The sequence below is a fragment of the Camellia sinensis genome, chromosome 1 (assembly GCF_055761805.1).
Source record: "Camellia sinensis isolate YWXY chromosome 1, ASM5576180v1, whole genome shotgun sequence".
In the NCBI taxonomy this organism is placed as follows: Eukaryota; Viridiplantae; Streptophyta; class Magnoliopsida; order Ericales; family Theaceae; genus Camellia; species Camellia sinensis.
Window position 1 is genome coordinate 155,999,270 of NC_138961.1, and position 18,438 is coordinate 156,017,707.

The 18,438-nt window shown below is 37.7% G+C and overlaps 2 protein-coding genes across 2 annotated transcripts; both read right to left on the reverse strand.

Annotated features, from left to right (window-relative positions):
• Nucleotides 1-8,940: 8,940 nt before the first annotated feature.
• LOC114256316 (proteasome activator subunit 4-like) lies at nt 8,941-11,180 on the reverse strand. Its single transcript, XM_082867964.1, has 5 exons — nt 11,042-11,180; nt 10,125-10,249; nt 9,552-9,644; nt 9,200-9,353; nt 8,941-9,101 (listed from the first exon to the last, which is right to left on the reverse strand). Exons 1-5 carry the CDS (start codon nt 11,099-11,101, stop codon nt 9,060-9,062), a joined length of 474 nt encoding a protein of 157 aa, XP_082724090.1. The 5' UTR covers nt 11,102-11,180; the 3' UTR covers nt 8,941-9,059.
• Nucleotides 11,181-11,645: 465 nt separating this feature from the next.
• LOC145790137 (putative protein phosphatase 2C 24) lies at nt 11,646-13,359 on the reverse strand. Its single transcript, XM_082867968.1, has 4 exons — nt 13,243-13,359; nt 12,478-12,664; nt 11,892-11,970; nt 11,646-11,748 (listed from the first exon to the last, which is right to left on the reverse strand). Exons 1-3 carry the CDS (start codon nt 13,249-13,251, stop codon nt 11,918-11,920), a joined length of 249 nt encoding a protein of 82 aa, XP_082724094.1. The 5' UTR covers nt 13,252-13,359; the 3' UTR covers nt 11,646-11,748; nt 11,892-11,917.
• Nucleotides 13,360-18,438: the final 5,079 nt, after the last annotated feature.

An 18,438-nucleotide genomic window follows, 5' to 3' on the forward strand; every position in this document is an offset into this window, starting at 1 on the left:
CAAACACTGTGTTCCTAGGCGCACCAATGCACATGCAATGCAAAGAGACACATAAATGAAATCAAAATGGGATATCACGAGTTCGAGTCAAGCTCTCTAATATCCCCAGCGGAGTCGCCAAAAACTATAGATGCGCCCCGCGAGGGACCCCGCTACAGTTCGGACTCGATTTGTGTCACGGTTCTAAATCTGAACCAAAGAGTCCAAATGTGGCAAATCGTTTTGAGAAAACAGATTTTAGGAAAGAAGTGCCAAACATGGACTGCTTTGCCAGATACAGAGTCGCCACCTAAATATTTTTTTATGGGGGGAATTTAGGAAACCCTGACTCGGTGCCGAAGGCCACATGTCCGTCATCACCGGAGTTGCCTCGGCTCGGGAGCTAGGGTACGATTGGGGAAGGTCAGCTATGAGCATCCCCTCTCGCCCGATCCGAAGATCGGCTTCTACTAACCGTGATATCCGTTTTTGAAAACTTTGTGTTCTTACCCCAATTATTAGCCTAGAATTACTATGTTATGCGCGCAGCAAACAAGTATAGACTAGATTGCATATCCATTTTTGGAAAGAAACATTGCATATCCGTTTGTTTTGAAAAGCGCTTTAGAATTTGCTACTCGTAAGTAGGCTAAAACACGGATTTCAACGAGTTTTTCCAACTCAAACAATCCAACGTTCACCCACGGGCATTCAAACGGTTTATCTCATATAAGCATCTAGCCACATGGCAAACATACTGTCATGGCAACACTCACACGCATGCGGTATGCTAAAGCATAAATACTTACATCGTACTCCGTGCCAAAACAAAAAAAACTAGTTAGCAAACATGCGTGTCCTAGTTCATGTCAAGTTGACTAATGCAACACATGCAAGATGCAATTAGAGTAGGCTCGGCTAACCTAAACATGGCATGTGAAATACAATCAATTGATGCACGTATTCAATTTGGAATTTGAAATACAAATGCAGTTAGCATGATGTACCGAGCCCGGTGCATGCAGGACAAATGTATGAATGTACGCATGCATTGCATAAGGTATGCTAATTTTAAATATGTCCTAGTCTACCATTATAAGCAGGTAAATAAAAGGGAAGAAAGAAGTGGGGGTTGGAAGACATACACACACTCACCCACACTTATTACAGATTTGCCCTCGCTCGGAGGGCACAAATAAATATTACAGTCCGAATAACAAATAAATTAATTATTACAGAATTTCTACTTAATTAATAGAAAGAATGCAAAATAGAGGAGAGAGATGGCCACAGACTCCGCCTCGAGATGCGCGAATGATATATGCTCGAACCCGCCTTACCCGAAAAATCCGCACCATACCAAGGCTGTCTCTGTTTACACTACCCTATCCCTCTGAAAAATTCCAAAGTACTGGGACAGGTTCATTGCACACTGCAGAGTACCACCGGCTGAGGGAAATTCCCACCGGCAGTGTATAATTTCCACCGGCTGCTTCTGGACTTATCGGCCCTTCACCAATGGTCGGCACTGAATTCTGCCGGTCGGCAGAAACTTCCTGCAGGAGACAGTTTTGACAGCAACAGAGAACAGACAGTATATGGCATGGGATTTTCAGGCACATGTGAGCATGGTCATGTTTCCCATCATGTGTTGAACTCAAGGGAACATAGCCCTCGATTCTCGAGCCATCAATGGTGCATGATAGCCCAAGAGATCGAGCTTGCCATTTGATGAAAAGATGCATGCAACACACAAATGAGGACCGAGGCCTTATCATGTTGAAGTCAAAGGCCCCGGTGACCGAGAGTTAAGGCACGTTGCATCACTTATGGTATGAACGCCCCTTGACCCTCATACTTGGTTTGACACCCCAAACCAAGTAATGCAATGCATGTTATGCTAACATGGCTCAAAATGCAACATGATATCAAGATGCAAGGCATGCCAAGTATCATGCAACTAGTATGGCAAGCATGCGATGTTAGGCATACAAGATGCAAATGCAATGTAAATATGGACACTTTAAGCCAAAGGGGCATCATGATACAACACCTAATGAAGCAAACATGCAACAAACATGAAACAAACATGCAATGGTGGCTTAAAATGGTAAAGGGGCAGACCTTAACCCAACTCAAAACAGTGGCCAAAAGTGTCCAAAAGGTGGACCAAAACTCATGCCAACAAGCAAGTCAATGGTCCTAAGGTTAAGGCACAAAAAGGAGGCACTTCACTCCCACCAACAAGACCACTCATGGCATGACTTGGACAAGCCAAAACAGAATTTTAATATGCAAGAATGGACTCCAAAACCCATTAATATGGTAGCTAAAGTGACTCCAAAGAGGTGTGTGCACCAAGGCTCATATCTAGGCATAAAAGGGCACACCCTCAAGGCATAAAAGAGGTCACACATGCACACATATAAACATGATTTATGGACTGAAATGTGGTCCTAAATGATGCCAAATCATGAGGATGATCATAGTTATGCATGCTAGAGGTCAATATGCTCAAAGCTTACAAGCCAAAACATAAAGAGACGACACCAAACAAGGCAAGTATGACTGAAATGAATGGCCAACAGACCTTAAACATGGTGAAATAATGCCAACATCTTCATGGAATCAAGCCAACACATGCAAGAATCATGGCCTAAACACAAGATACAATTCTTGGCCAAATGGAGGAATGTAAAGCAAGCATATTAAGAATGCAAATGGGTACAAATCCGGCCAAAAACAGAGATCACATATGACCTAAAACACCCAAAAAACTTCTGAAATGAGGCCAAAAATGATCAAGCATGCATGTTAACCTTTTAAGCCAAAAAGCAAGGAAACAAGACAATGAAGGGAGAGGGGTGTCCCTCCCCTATGCAAGACTTCAAACCACCTTCCTCACCACTGAAAATCCACTGGTTTTCAATGGTGAGAAAACCAAAACACTTAAGCAAACAAAGACTTACCAAAGAGGCAACAAAAGGGGCCAAATAAGGCCTAAGAGGGTGAGTGTGAACTCAAACCATGAAAGACTCTTAATGAAAGTTCTTAAGCATGAAAATACAAGCCTTTTTTATGTTATGCACAAAAACTAAATCAGCAAGTAAGATAGGTAAAAGACTAGTGCAAGTTTGGGGAAACTAAAGTAAAATGCTCACCCTTGAAGCACACTTCAAGAACAGCCAAGGCAGCCTCCTTCTTTTGATCAAAAACAGCCCAAAAACTCAAGAATCAACCCTCAAAGTCCTCAATCTCGGAGCAAGGTGTAATAGTGTGTGTATTGGTGCAAAAGTAAGGTAAAATCACACTTTTAGGCCAAGAAACACACACAAAGGAGGAGAGAGGGGGAAATATAGAGATAGGGTGTATCTATAGGTGGAAACTCTGGTTTTTGCCTTCAAAGTTTCTAACCTAGAGCAAAGAGAAGGCCTCTCCTCTTATAGAACTCCCTCTTGCAAAGCTTATACAACAAGCTTGCTTAGAGGGAGATCCCTCCATACACGTGTATGGAGGGAAGCAAAGTTGGTGCCAGCTATCACAGCTGGCACAAAATATCTACATAAAGTAGATGAACAGTGGTCGACTGCCCAAAAATGTCATTTTGACAAAATTTAGTGCCAACCGGCAACAAAAAGTGCCGATGGCATCAAAAACCAGCCGGTGACCTCTAGCCACTGCCGGTGGTGTGTGGGGATGCCTCACAAGGCATTCCCTGCCCCTCCAAGGCAAAACACAAGTGTTTGGTGCAAAACCAAACACAAAACGGTCAAGTTCGGAGATCTTGAGGCAGGGCGCGTAGCCGAGACCTCCGGGAACTCCAAACGAACACAAACTTGGATGATCACCGAGTGTTCAAGCGGTGACGTCCAAGTCTTGAGGACGGTCAAAAATGGGGTGTCTACACTCATACGTTCATGTCTTGCTGTTGAATCTACCAGTTGATCAATGCGAGGTAAAGGAAAACTATCATTGGGACAAGCTCTGTTTAGGCAAGTGAAGTCAATGCAAATTCTCCATTTTTCGTTCTTCTTTTGACTACAACTGTATTGGATAGCCACTGTGGGTACTGAACTTCTCTTATCGCCCCCGATGCTAGGAGTTTTTCAACCTCAGCAATTACTACTTCAGTCTGCTCGACTGAGGATCTCCTACTTTTTTGCACGATAGGCCGTGCAGAAAGGTTAATGTTGAGTTTGTGGCAAGTAAAGTCTGGGTTCAATCCTGGAGTACCGTATGTTGACCATGCTAATACCTCCATATTTTCCCTTAGCAAATCCAGCAGCTGAAGTTTCTCATCAGCGCCTAGCGAGGTATTGATAAGGAAGTACTTTTCTGGATCATTTTCCTTTACTAGGACTTTCTCTAAATTCTCTACTATCTTTTCTGTTGGGGTCCCTCCTACATCCTCCAAGATTGGCTGTTTGGCTACTTCAACTGTCTGTACCTGATTGCAAAGTTGTTTAGCCTTCATAGCTACCATGAAGCAATGTTTCGACGCAACTTGGTCCCTTGAGATCTGTTCTACTCCGTGTTTCGTTAGGAAGGGGATGAGCTGGTGATAGGTTGAAGAGACCGCTTTCATTTGGTGAAACCAAGTACGACCAAGTATGGCATTGTAAGGGGAAGGTGTATTAATAACTAGAAATTCCATCTGCAGGCTCTTTGTTCCAACCACAACTGGCAACACTATCTTGCCAAGTGACCATTCAGGTTGTGAATTGAAGCCGACCAATAGAGCTGCCGCCGGGGTGAGGTGCTGCTCAGAGAGACCAAGCTTCCTTAACAAGTCGTAATACAATATATCTGCTGCATTGCCCTGATCTACCAAGACTCGTTTTACGTCGAATCGTTTCCCAATTCCCACAGTTATAATCAGTGCATCAGTATGTGGGTGTTGAATGCCTTCTAAATCATTTCTAGTAAATGAAACAGTGCACAAGAGGGGCTTGGGTACTGTGCATACCTTTTTTGGCGCAGGCCCTACTGACATGACCTGCTGAATCTGCTCAGCTTTGGCAATTTTTTCTTGAAGTACCTGTTCACGCTCATGGCTAGTTGTTCCATGGATTACATTTATTACCAACCAAGGAGGATGCTCAATGTCTGGTTCTGGTAAAGGGTTCCCTTGTTCGGCCACCACTTTATCCTAGTCAATATAGTCTCAAAGGTGTCCAGCAGCAACCAAGTCTTCTAGGTGTTGCTTCAATTCTCTGTAATTCTGAGAATTATGCCCCCTGTCTTGGTGATATGTGCATCTAAGCTTCTGATTGCGACGAGCTGGATCTGCCAACATTTTTGACGGCCAAATAAAGAATGGCTCTCTCTTTATCTTTTCCAAAATACGATAGATTGGTTCCTTAAATACGGTCACAACTGCTTTGTGGGATTTGGACTTGTCTACTTCATTCACTGTGAGTCCTTAGTGTTCCTTTCGGTCCACTCTTTTTTTATGCTGAGCTGTTTGCTCAGTTGATGCTACCTCAATGGGGATCTGATCGTCTTCAAGGCGAGTGTACTGCTCAATCTTGGCACGCAAATCTTTCAGTGCTGTGGCGGGGCGCTTGGTAAGTGACTATCTCAACTTACTTTCTGGGTGCAAACCGTGTTTAAAAGACATCACAGCCATCTGTTCACTGCAAACGTTTTCCTTCAGGTCATTGTACTCCTCCCAATACCTTCTACCATAATTGAGCAACGTTTCTTCCTGTTCCTTTTGGAGATCAAATAGTGTATCCAGCTCTTTCAGGATCTTAGTGTTGGAGACAAACCTGGCCAAGAACTCTTTGGAGAGCTGCTTCCAGTCATAAATCAATCCAGTGGGGAGATGATCGAACCATCGAAGTCCGGATTCTCCCAAGTTGGATGGGAAAACTTTGCACATCAGTGCCTCGTCTCGGCTCCATAGGGACATTATCTGCTAATAGTGGCCGATGTGCGTCAATAGGTCTAACTTCCCATCGTATGACGTGAACTTTGGTGGAGTGAATTTCTTGGAAGGTCTCATGGCCTCGATTTTCAGGGAGAATGGGGAGGAGATGAACCTATCCAACGCTCGGTGCTCTCTCTGTGGATGATATGGTCAAGGTGATCTCGCCATTGCTCATTTTGCTTGTTGCCAATCAGCCAAGTACGAAGGTCTGGAGGAGGGTACTCTGTCTGTTGGCTAACTGTCTTCTGCTTCTTAGCCCTTTTTCGGCATGAGCCACGGGTGTGGCTGCTCGCCGCCTCACTTTGTACCGGGATTGGTTGGCTTTGCTGCCAAGAATTATTTCTGGGATCCTTCTTCATTGGTGGTTCTCGGGATGGGCTTCTTTGTCGCAAGCGAGAGGGCTCTGCGTCAGTCCTCTTCTCCGTCGGGTCACCCATCACCCTTTTGAGTTGCGCTTTCAGCCCTTGTATCTTCATTCCCATGGAGTCTATGATTCGATCCCTGTAATCCTTCTCTAGAAAAAGTGATGAGAAGAACCTCCAGCGAAGGGCGATCGATGCTCAATAGATTCGGGAGTCCGGTTGTTATTCCCGATTTGTTCTTCTAGGACTGTTGGGAGTACCTAGTCTTTATCCTTTGTCTTCTCCGTTTGTGGAGTCAGTGCTGAAGATGGGATGTAGTCAATCCCTATCGCCAAAATCAACCGTAGAACTCGGAGACAAAGCCTTCCACGTTCACCGCACCAATTGTGCGTATTGATTACTACACTAGATGATTATGAATCGGAGCCCCACACTTGACTGGACTATCCGGGAATTGAGACCCTGCAACAATAAGCTCCGTCAGAGCTGCCCGGCCGAGGTTGGCCGGATGACCCCTCTGGTGTGGAAGTAAGTAATCGGAGAAGATGAGAGCCCCTTTCTAGGTGTAGAGAGTTATGTTTAACTGAGTATTGTTAAGCTTAGATCAGTTATCTTCAATGTAAAGTTAGTGTAGTTTATATAGAACCCCTTGCTTGTTACCCAAGATGGTTTCATGGAGCTCTAGTGTTGCCAAGTTTCCTTTTAGCATTGCCCCAAGTAGAGGACTATCTGGTAGCTGACTAGGGGTGTATATACTCATTGTAACCATGCTTGTAACAGATCACATTGCTTCTATCAACTGTTTCCATGATTCTAGGGGTAGAGGACTAGCTGAGGTGGTATCCTCCATGTGCATGCATTCACAGCTTCCACATTTTTCTAACAGGTCCCTTTAGCTCGGTCCCTTCATGCCTCAGTTCGGCCCTCTGTGAAATTGTTCGTAGAGATGGGCCGGCCCAGTATGATATCTTTGTGTGGGCTCGGCCTCTTTTGGTTCGGTCCCTTTTGGGTTCGATCCAAGGGTCAGGTCCTACGGCTCGGCTCAGTCCAGCATCATGGTTGGACTAACCTTTCCACTACAGGCTGGGCCCAAATGCTCGAGAACTTGGATGGATTGTTGACGACGTAATTGGGTTAATCTGACTGGTCCATTTGCTTGTCCTGCTTCTCAGGTCTTGAGTCTAATGGATTAGGCCGACCCAAGGCATGGATCCGACCCATTTTGTGTTTAGCCCCTTCATATACAATCTGTACCATTAAAATATTCTTGTACATAAGTAAACCTCATTATATAAATTATGTGTATTTTCATTATTATTTTTTATTTTGGAATTCAAAATGCACTATACTACTTATGCTTTACTCTACATGTGATTTATCCTGCCATTTAAAGCTGAGCACATAATTCACTTGGTCCAAGTATGCGTTTTACATTTAGCTCACTGCTGGAAAATCTACTTTTGGCGGCGTTTAAAAAACGCCGCTATAAGTGCCAAAAACGCCGCCAATTCTTTTTGTGACGTTAACACCAAACGCCGAGGACGCGGCCGTCGCTATAGCTTTATGACGTTTTAAAAACGTCGTGATATAAGTATAGGAGGCGTTTTAAAAATGCCGCTAAATGTCTTACCCTAACAGTCTCTGACGTCACACTATGATAATTAGCGACGTTTTGAAACGCCGTCAGACATTTATACATTTTAAAAATTTAGCCGTTAGGGTTGAGATATAGTGACGTTTAAAAAACGCCGCCATAGCTTCTTTTTTTTAAAAAAAAATTATGCTAATTTTTTGTGGTTGAACAAAAAAAAATACCTATGATAAGCAATTATTAAGAACTAATAATTGATATTTATTAAAATAATAAATAAACTAAGCTTAAAAAGAAAATTAAAATACCCGTCAGACATTTATACATTTTTTTAAAAATAATAAATGAGTGTGTATCATAGAATTTTCCCAATTTCAATTTGGTTCAATAATGAATGTTTGACAACTTCACTGCAGGAAAACAACATTTGAAAATTTCAGATGCTGCCTATTAATAATGCACAAATCCAGAGTTCGGGAAGCTACAAATGCTCCTCACAAACAATTCTCACCCATCCCATCATGTAAACTACGGGAATACCCGACAGAAAAAAATAATAAATGAATAAATAATTCCCTGCAGATATAAACAATAATTTTATGGATACAAAACTAACCACAGAAATACAAATGCAATTGATGTATGTTGTTGGTTCTGACTCAATAAAATTATTGAGATATTAATATACACAAACAAATGTTGCGCATGAGACCTGCCAGCCAACATCATTGATCAATTTTAGCTTTATCCGTGGTAGTCACAGAAACTCAGTTCTTCTTTTACTGCTGCTCCCAATACATCAATTTTATAAACTGAAAGAAGGGTATAAATAATTATCAGTTACCATTCCTCCTCAGTATGCTAACATGCTTAATCCAGCAATTAGTGCAGCCCCTGCAGCTAAAGCACTGTATGCTGAAGCCCACACATCTGATTGAGCATACTCTATACCTCCAGATTGTGATCCTCTCCTATGACCTTGTGTTCCTGAATGATCTAAATGCAACTTTAATACCTGTTAAAAAAAATTTAAAGGAAGGTTAAGGAGAAAAAATATTTGCTCGTAATATAAAATTATGCAAAATGTAAATAAAACCCATTTTATTAATGATCGTAATATAAAATCAAGGACAATATAGCTTCTCATGTTTTAGTCGAATCCTATTCCTATTATATCCCTTCTCTTAAAAAGGGATCAAGCAAAATATGATGATGAAGAGGATGTATCAGCCAGAACCTGCAAGTAATTAAATTAAAGAAGAAAATTAACAAAAAGGAGAGCTAACAACTTAAGATATGGAAGCATACAAGAATATATATTTCATATGAATCTACCTCAAGTTGATCTTCAGTAAATGAATTTTTTTGAATGTTCCATGTATCTGCGTGGGTCCTCTGGAACTCTGCAACCGCTTTCGTAACCGTAGATTTCACAGGTGACGATTCTCCCACAAAATGAGCCAACAATGTAACATGCTCAGGCAACCAACTGAAACAAAACAAAAAATAAAAAAATTGAATTTTTTTTTTTTAAATGTCAAAATTGTTCCATTAAGACCAGGGAAATAAAGTAAAATTTTAGTTTATACTTCATTCATATTTCCTTCACCTTTTTTTTTCCACCACAAATCCCTACCCTAATCCTAAATCCAAACACTGCCCTAGTATATGTTAGACATGAACATACCTCGGCATATCATATGGAACAGATAAAACACAAGCTGCCAAAGCAAGTACAGCACCGTGTATGGAAGCTATGGACAGACCAGAACTTGAATTTCTGCATCAGTAAATTTCCAAGCTTTGGATCAGTATATAAAGGGAATATATCAAGTAGCAAGAGATATTTAATAAGTTACCAATGCATCATGCACACAGAAACATTAACCAAATATTGAATACCAAAACAAAGGCATGAACCATTCAATATTCAATGCATCATATGCACAAGCAATAGAACTTAATAACTACAGCAATTAATATGAATATATACGTACATGAATACAGTACATAGAAATTAATCAATATCCAATGTATCATGTGCAAAAGCAATATCACTCGAACCCACTCCACAAGTTATATATGCATCACAAACTCTTTTTGGTAAGAAATAGATGCATCATAAACCATTATGTATGTTTATGACATCTGACTAGAAGTGAACATGTGTAAAGGACTGAATATCTGAAGATTGTTCCTCCCTAGAGAAATTAATCTAGTAACTAGCATAACAAGAAAGCTTCAAAACCAAGAAAATGACCTCTGTCTTCTCTTCTTTTGAATTGCATTTGCATCTCTGTAAGCCCTACCACGGAAGTCTTCAGCTAGGTTTTCATCCCCACCCTTCATTAGGCCTGCTAAAACTGCTGCAGCATGTTCTCTTACCTGCACAAAAAAACTACATGTTACAGTTAGAAGTGACAAAATCCTATGTAGGGCTCTAACCTCTTCTACAAGTGTGGAAACAATTAAAGGACCATTGTTAAATCCAAGAAACTCTGGGCTCTTCTATATTGTATTTTATTTCGGGGCCGTACCCTCCTAATCACAAACTATCATTAAACTAAGATATATATATTAAGTTATCTATCGTATGAGAAAAGGTCATGATGAAACACTACCCATAATCACATATAAATAGAACATGTAAAATCATTGCTGTAATCATTGCCATCCTAAGATTGTGGAGAACTGTACTACTACATTACTCCTTATAAAACCAAACCAACAAATTGAAAAAGGAATAAAGTTCGCATCTTTTAAAGAATGGGGGCACTTTGAACACTAGCCTTTTTTGTAATCACATTAAATTCATCAACTGTTATTTGCTACCAGAGTCCTTAGAATTCTAGCATAAGCAGCAAGACAAAAGTAAAATACCATGTTCATTTTATAGAAAAATTTCAATCCTTCAGTGAAAGAAAAGACACTTTATACAAAATCAATTGTTTCATTTCACAATTATTTCCTTTTTATTGGCATGTAGGGAAGGAGCTGAAGACGATGTCTGGACTCCTATACAACTGAAACCCAAGCAAAGAAACTATCATGCAAGTGTTCTTAACATGAAAAAAAATAAAAAAGAAAAAAAGAAAAAGCATTCAAAATACGTGTGCATAAGTTAGCCAAGAATAAATTATATTAACCATTCCACTTAAAAAGTCAAGCCAAACTTGCCTCCACTTGGTTGTCCGTGAGGTGCTTCTCGACAGTACTCCATATTTGTTTTTTCTCCATAGTAGAGAGAATAAAAGTATGCCTGTTATGAAAAGAGATTACAATGTAAATGATATTGGTACTGTAAAGTAACTGCACCTTTACATTTTCAATGTAACAAAGATGCCAAACTTCAATCTAGACAAGTGATGATACTAGTCATGCATGTCAAAAGAAAAAAATAAGTAAGAGAACTCGAAAAACTGAAAATATGTAAATGACTAAAATGAGTAAACAAAACTAAAAATCCAGTTGAATTGTATAAATGACAATTCATGGGTACAAAGTCTTGTCATAGGCTATAAAGTATTGCATAACATTGCACGAACATAAGAACACAGCTCCTTCAGGCAACTTCGGAGGATTGTCACACCAGTGCTCGAACTACAAGGCATTTTTCTTTATATAAACCAGACGAATATTATTTGTTTCACAATAAGAACCAAGTCCAACTAAACACATCATGATGATATCTTTCTACAGAAACAGAGGCAGACAAAACCAAAACATGAAAAGTCATATCGAAATATAACTAGAGAGACCTAACATAGTCATAAACAATACCCCACCCCCCCCCCCCTACGGACAAAAGCTACAACATAACTCAGATAATAAGAGCCAGACCTAACCCACTTTATGTTTTAGCCATCCTATCAATCGATCTCCACCTGCAAAACACAGACAATCTCATCAATGAAGCTTGATGATATTCAAATTTGTGCACTAAAATGGTGTCCTAATAATGGGTTTAAATAACATCCCTTAAGTGTTATGAGCCTCAAAAATTGATAAAAGGATGTAGAGTACATACCCTGGGCTTTTCAACCCAACAGAGGATTAGTAGTCATCAAAAAACAGCTCTCCATAGTCAGAATAATCATTGCCGCCGCCTGAGAATTCATAATCATTGTCAACGTCAGACAAGAAGTCCATCTCAGAAAATCCAGATGGGTACTCATCATCAAATGAATCCTCATCATCATCATAAACAGTTGTATCAAAATCATAGTCATCGGTGGGATCGTACAGACGCTGAGACAGACCCTATTTACTTCATAATAGTCTTAGCTTGACATTTTCAAGCCGTACTAGCTCTTGCCAGAGATGATATCAAAATGAGCACTGGTTTTCACAAATGACGCTCTGAAAACAATTAGATGTAGGACCAAACTGAAGAACTAACATATTACAAGGAATTATCAATGTTAAAACTTACAGTTTTTCCTTAATGATTTTGATGTTAAAACCTTAATTAATAATCATATCCTCGATCATCATGTAGAAAAAATCCTCTTCTTTATATTTCAATGACAAATAAAGAGTCCCCAGTTCTTTTAAGATATCACTAATGCCAAACTAAAACAGGAAAGAAGCTGTGTTAGAACGAAGGGACAGACCTGGAGAGTCAGAGCACTGGTGTGTTTGGTAACCAAGAAATTGGTCAAGTTCACACAATATCACCTCATTGTCCATGCAATTGAAGCTACTCTCCATCGCGATCTTCCACTCCTCCGTACTCGAATCCTTCTTCTCTATCTCTTCCTTTACAAGTTCATGTAACCGATCTCTACACCTCATCGCCACCTACAAAGAAATCAAACACCTATTAACACTTGTTAATGAAAAACAAAATAAAAACGACTTGCTTGAAACCTTGTTAATCAGCAGATTTAACAAAATGCGAGAGATATCAGATCAGATCGAGTTCGGATTTTGATGAGATTAGATCGATTTTCTTGTTCGATTTCGGATCTACAATTTGCGAGAGAGATCGAGTTCGAGTTCGATGAAAAAAAGCTAGGGCAAGAACAGATCTAACAAAATGCAAGAGAGATCAGATCAGATCAGATCGAGTATGGATTTCGATCAACTTGAGAGATCAGATCAGATCAGATCAGATGAAGAGGATTGACTTTCTTGTTCGATTTCGGATCTGCGATTTGTGTGAGAGAGAGAGAGAGAGAGAGAGAGAGAGAGAGAGAGAGAGAGAGAGAGTTCGATGAAGAACAGCTAGAGTGAAAAAGATCGAGTTCGAGTATCCAATGAAGAACAGCTATAGTGAGAGAGATCGACATTAATCGCGAGAGAGAAGAGCAGCTCATGAGAGATTGTTTTACTTTGGTAATTGGAATGGGGTTAAGTGTTTGTTAAGTAAAATAGACCTGGCTCATTCAGACCATCAACCGGCATCATGGCTTGAAAAACGTGTTGGCTATTGAGATATACCACAGCGTTTCATAAAACGTCTTTGATTCAAACGTCGTCATAGCCAACTTTTCTTGTAGTGGCTAGAGTAGTAATTGCAACCAGTTCACGGCAAATTCTGTGCTGGGCAGAGGCAGACATTGCAGAGGCTTATATGGCTACAAAGGCAGTAGAATTCACGAAGGATTTGCCCATATTTGGAGAGAACACCACCACCTGTGTTGACTGACTCTACAAGGCAACTGGAATCTCCCTTCAGATGTAACCAAATCAGCCATTGAAATTAAAACATAAAACAATATGTCATGTTATTTTTATTATTTTTGAGAGGGTAATTTGTGTAGAAAAATTGAACCGAGCTAGGAGTGACCCTCTTTGGAGATTGGGTCGCACAATGAGCCGAGGAAAGAGCTTAGATATCACGGTCTTGGGTTGAATTTGAAATCGATCGGTCAAAGATGGGCTGGTAAGGCTTGGAACTAACTCACATTTGTATTTTCAGGTGATAAAACGATGACATTTGGAGGAGTATAGACTTGATCTACAGAATTATACGAGAATGATTATTTCGTACTCGTATAATTTTAATATTATAGTTTAATGTGTTAAAATATCATATTTGATAAATTCACTGCATCAATGTGTATATTATCTTTTCGCATGATTCATTTTTTGACAAACAATGTTTTATTTGTAATCCAATAATTAATTCATTGGCTTAATTCAAGCTTACATTAAATACATTAAATAAAATCTAATGGTTAGTACTTTTATTTTTTTTAGGCCTTCAAGTTTTATTTTAAATTGAAATTATTTTAATTTGATGATTTTTTTTAAACATAAATTAATTTATTAATTTTATTGAATTTATATAAAACACGTCATGTGACAATTTTTAGGCGCAATTAATTTGTATATTATGCAAATAGTCCCTGTAGTTTACACGATGTGTCAATTTGGCCCCTGTAATTTTAATTTGCTCGATTTTACTCCTTAATTTAACGGATTGTGTCATTTTAGTTTAATAAATAACAGTTGTTAAGTTAATTTAACGGAAGGTCAAACAATATGTCAATTTGTTCTCTATATTTTACATGATGTGTCAATTTGCTACCTGTAGTTTCAATTTTCTCGATTTTGATAGGGACTAAATTGACACGTTATGAATAATACAAGGACCAATTGACACATTGTTTAACTTTCTGTTAAATTAACTTAACAACGGCTATTTATAGGACTAAAATGACATAATCCGTTAAATTATAGGGCAAAATCGAACAAATTGAAACTACATGGACCAAATTGACACATCGTGTAAAGTATAGGGACTATTTGCATAATTTTCCAATTAATAAATTTAGGAACATTTATTCATAAATTCCTCTTTACTTACTTATGTTCTATTTAATCCAAATTATAGGGACTACTTACTTATTCATAAATTCTTCTTTACTTACTTATGTTCTATTTAATCCAAATTATAGGGACTATTTGCATAATTTTCCAATTAATAAATTTAGGAACATTTATTCATAAATTCCTCTTTACTTACTTATGTTCTATTTAATCCAAATTATTTTCTTATGTTTCAATATGGGTTACATAGTTACCAAAATACTCCTAGTAATAGGGTGAAGCGCACATTAATGTTCATATTGATAGAGTGAATGTTCCATGATATGAACATTCACACTATCAATATAAACATTCACAGTCAAATTTATTTAATATGAATATTCACATCATGAAACATTAATATTGTTAATATAAATATTCACACTATCAATTTTTTTTTTAATAAAATTAAATATTCAAAGTGAGATCTTATTTAATAAATTTCGTTAACTAAAGTTCCAAAAATATAAATTTTATCAATAAAAAAAATGAAAAAATTTACTTTTTTCCTAGAGCTGCAGCACTTTACCCCATTAAGCAGAGAATCCCCGCGTATTTTTAGATTAAATTGCAACAGTTACACCTTCAAGCAACTAACCAAAAGTGTAACATCCTCTCTTATTTTGAGAGTGGATCTCTTTTTTTTGTTTAAAAGAAAATGAAATTAAAATACAAAATCATAATTATACCCTCATCATTATCAACTTCATCTCGTTTTCCCAAACCCTATAATCTCTAACCAGTCACTTTCTCTCTCATCCCAGTAGCCCCAGCCTTTCTTCTTCTCCAAGTTTATCCATTTGTCCATTCCAACCATCGCAACCTCCTTTCCCTTCTAGATGATCACAACAACCTTCTCTTCCTTCTCTGAGCACCACCGCCGAGATCTCTCTTACCTCCAAAACTTGCAAATCTTTTCCACCCATTTGAAAAGAATAAATAAAGCAAGCAAAGAACTGTTTAGAAAAAAAAAAAGTGGGATATAATATTCGGGTTAATATATAATTTATTTATTTATTTATTTTTGATCAATAGTTAATATATAATTTAATTGAATTAATGTTATTTTTTCATAAAAAAATTATTATTGTTTAAGTTAGAAATAGAGAAGAGATAAATAAAATAACAGAAGCAAAAAATAGGGTTTTGAAGGCTATAGAGGTATTAAGGTAATTTCAATATTTCTGTTAATGGAGTTAATATTGCAATTTAGTTTTAAATTATAAGGGAGTTGTCTGCCTATTTTTGAACCTAGGGGGTAAACTGCTCCATGTCTAAATCATAAAGGATAAACTGAATTTTGCTCAAAAAATAATATGTATAACAAAAATTATGAATTTTTAAAGTTTAACATATAGAAAGTCTAAAATAGTGCACACCAAGTTGCTAAGGGTGTGTTTGGTAACGTTTACGTTTACAGTTTATATTTACAAAAATTTTATAAACTGGTTTTTGTTTATTTTTTGTTTATTTTTAGAAAAATATAAACTACAAATGCGTTTGGTAATTGATAAATTGTTTAAAAAATTTTAAAAATATAAAAAAGAGTGAGAAATGACAAGTGGTGGCAAGTGGCGGTGTAAGACGGTGGTGGAAAATGGTGACGGTGGGTGGCAGGTAGCTGGTGGTCGTGGGTGGGTGGTGGTGGTGGTGGATGGGTGGGTGACGGTGGCGGGTGGTGGGTGGTAGCGAGTGGGTGGTGGCGGTGGTGGTGGCGGGTGGTGATGGCAGGTGGGTGGCGGATGGCTGGTGGTGCACTTCAAGAAAAAGCAGAATTGGCGACTAAAAATAGAATTTTCGTCGCTGAAAGTAGCAGAATTGGCGACTAAAATGGAATTAGAAGACTTTTGGCGACTAAAACAGTTTAGTAGCTAGATGTATAGTTATTGGCGACTAAAAATCAGTTTAGTCGCCGATTATATGGGTTTTAGCGACTAAAAAAATTTTAGTAGCCAAAAGTGAAGGTTTTTGGCGACTAAAAACATTTAGTAGCCAAAAGTATAGGTTTTGGCGACTAAAAAATAGTTTGGTCGCCGATTATACGTGTTTTACCGACAAAAATATATTTTGTAGCCAAAAGTGAAGGTTTTTGGCTACTAAAAAAAATTTAGTAGCTAAAAGTGTACACACTACAAGAAATGTCACTTTTGGCTACCAAAATATTGGTTGCCCAAAGTCCAATATTTAGTCGCCGAAACCATTTAGCGACTAAAATATTTTGTCACCAAACTCGTCGCCTATACCCTGTCGGTGATAGTATTGGCGACTAAACTATTTTTGGTCGCTGAAAGTGAACGTTTTGGCTACTAAATTTTCATTAGTTGGCAAAGGTTATGTTTTGGCGACTAAAATATTAGTAGCCAAAAGTAAGCATTCGGCTACGAAACTTTGAGTAGTCGGGAAAGGGAATATTTTGGCGACTAAATATTTAGTCGCCAAAAGTGTTCAAATAAAATTAATTAAATTTTCAGCGACTAAAACTTTTTGTCGTAGATAAGTTTTAGTCACAACATTACTACATTTAGGGACTAAAGAATTTAGTCGCCAAAAAAATTATTTTTCATTTTATTAAACTTTTAGCTACTAACCATTTGGTAGCCAAAAGTCTTCATTATATTTTTAGCTACTAAATTTTTAGTCACCCAAAAATCTTTGGGTTCTTTATGGCTACCAAATATTTAGTCACTAAAAATATTGATTTCCTTTTTGGCTACCAATTGGTTAGTCACTAACAAATTCACTTCTTCTTTTTTTCGCTACTAAACATTTAATGGAAAAAACTTTATTTTGTGTTTTTTTTTTATTAAAATTAATTTCTTCACAACCTGTATTTATTTTGTGCAACCTGCACCCTGTATTTAAACAAAATAATGCATATATCTATTTCTATTTCGTTTCAACAATACAAAAATTTGATCTTTTAACATCAAATTCTATACAAATCTGAATTATCCAACCCAAAATAATAATTCCATACAAACACAAAATCATACAAAAAAGATATTCTCTGTACAAAAAATTCTACATCAAATGTCATTTACAGAACATTTTGAAGGTGTAAACATGATGGGAAAATTAAATTTATTTACTAAAACACTTGCTTAATTTAACAATGAAGCCATTGATCTAAACGCTTTCTCATCCTTCAAGCTTGCTTCATATAGTTTGGTACCTTTCTTTCTGAAGACACCAACTGCAAAATAATGCAAATGTAGTAATGCAATCAGAAAATCGAGAAATGGAATGGAAAGATGCAAGAACATTTTCCAATACACCCATTGCCCACGTCTTATAAAACATTGTAATAATCGCACCTTCAAATATAGTAGGAGGCTAAAAATCAAATATAGTAGGAGGCTAAAAATCATTAAGTGATCTATAAGTAAATCCACAACTATCAATCATTAATCTAAGATGCAACAAAATTTGGTATTTTCTCAAGCATATCTTACCAGTCAAAATCATTAACGCATAACTGAAAAATATATATCATTTGACCATATTACTACAAATATTCGATTAACGTAATTTTTTTTAATAGTAGTCAATGAGCCTTGCATAATAAATAATTTAAATTATTAAAATTGTCTGAAATGGACTCAGTCAAGCTCTTACAGCAGCTTGTTGAATTAGATGTGCTCAAGTTTAGACCAAGTAGTAGAAATGGGTCTTCAATATGCAGAATGGCCAAAATTGACTTCTTTTCATATGATTAAACTAACCAACACATTCAAATAAGTACATTTAACGATAATATT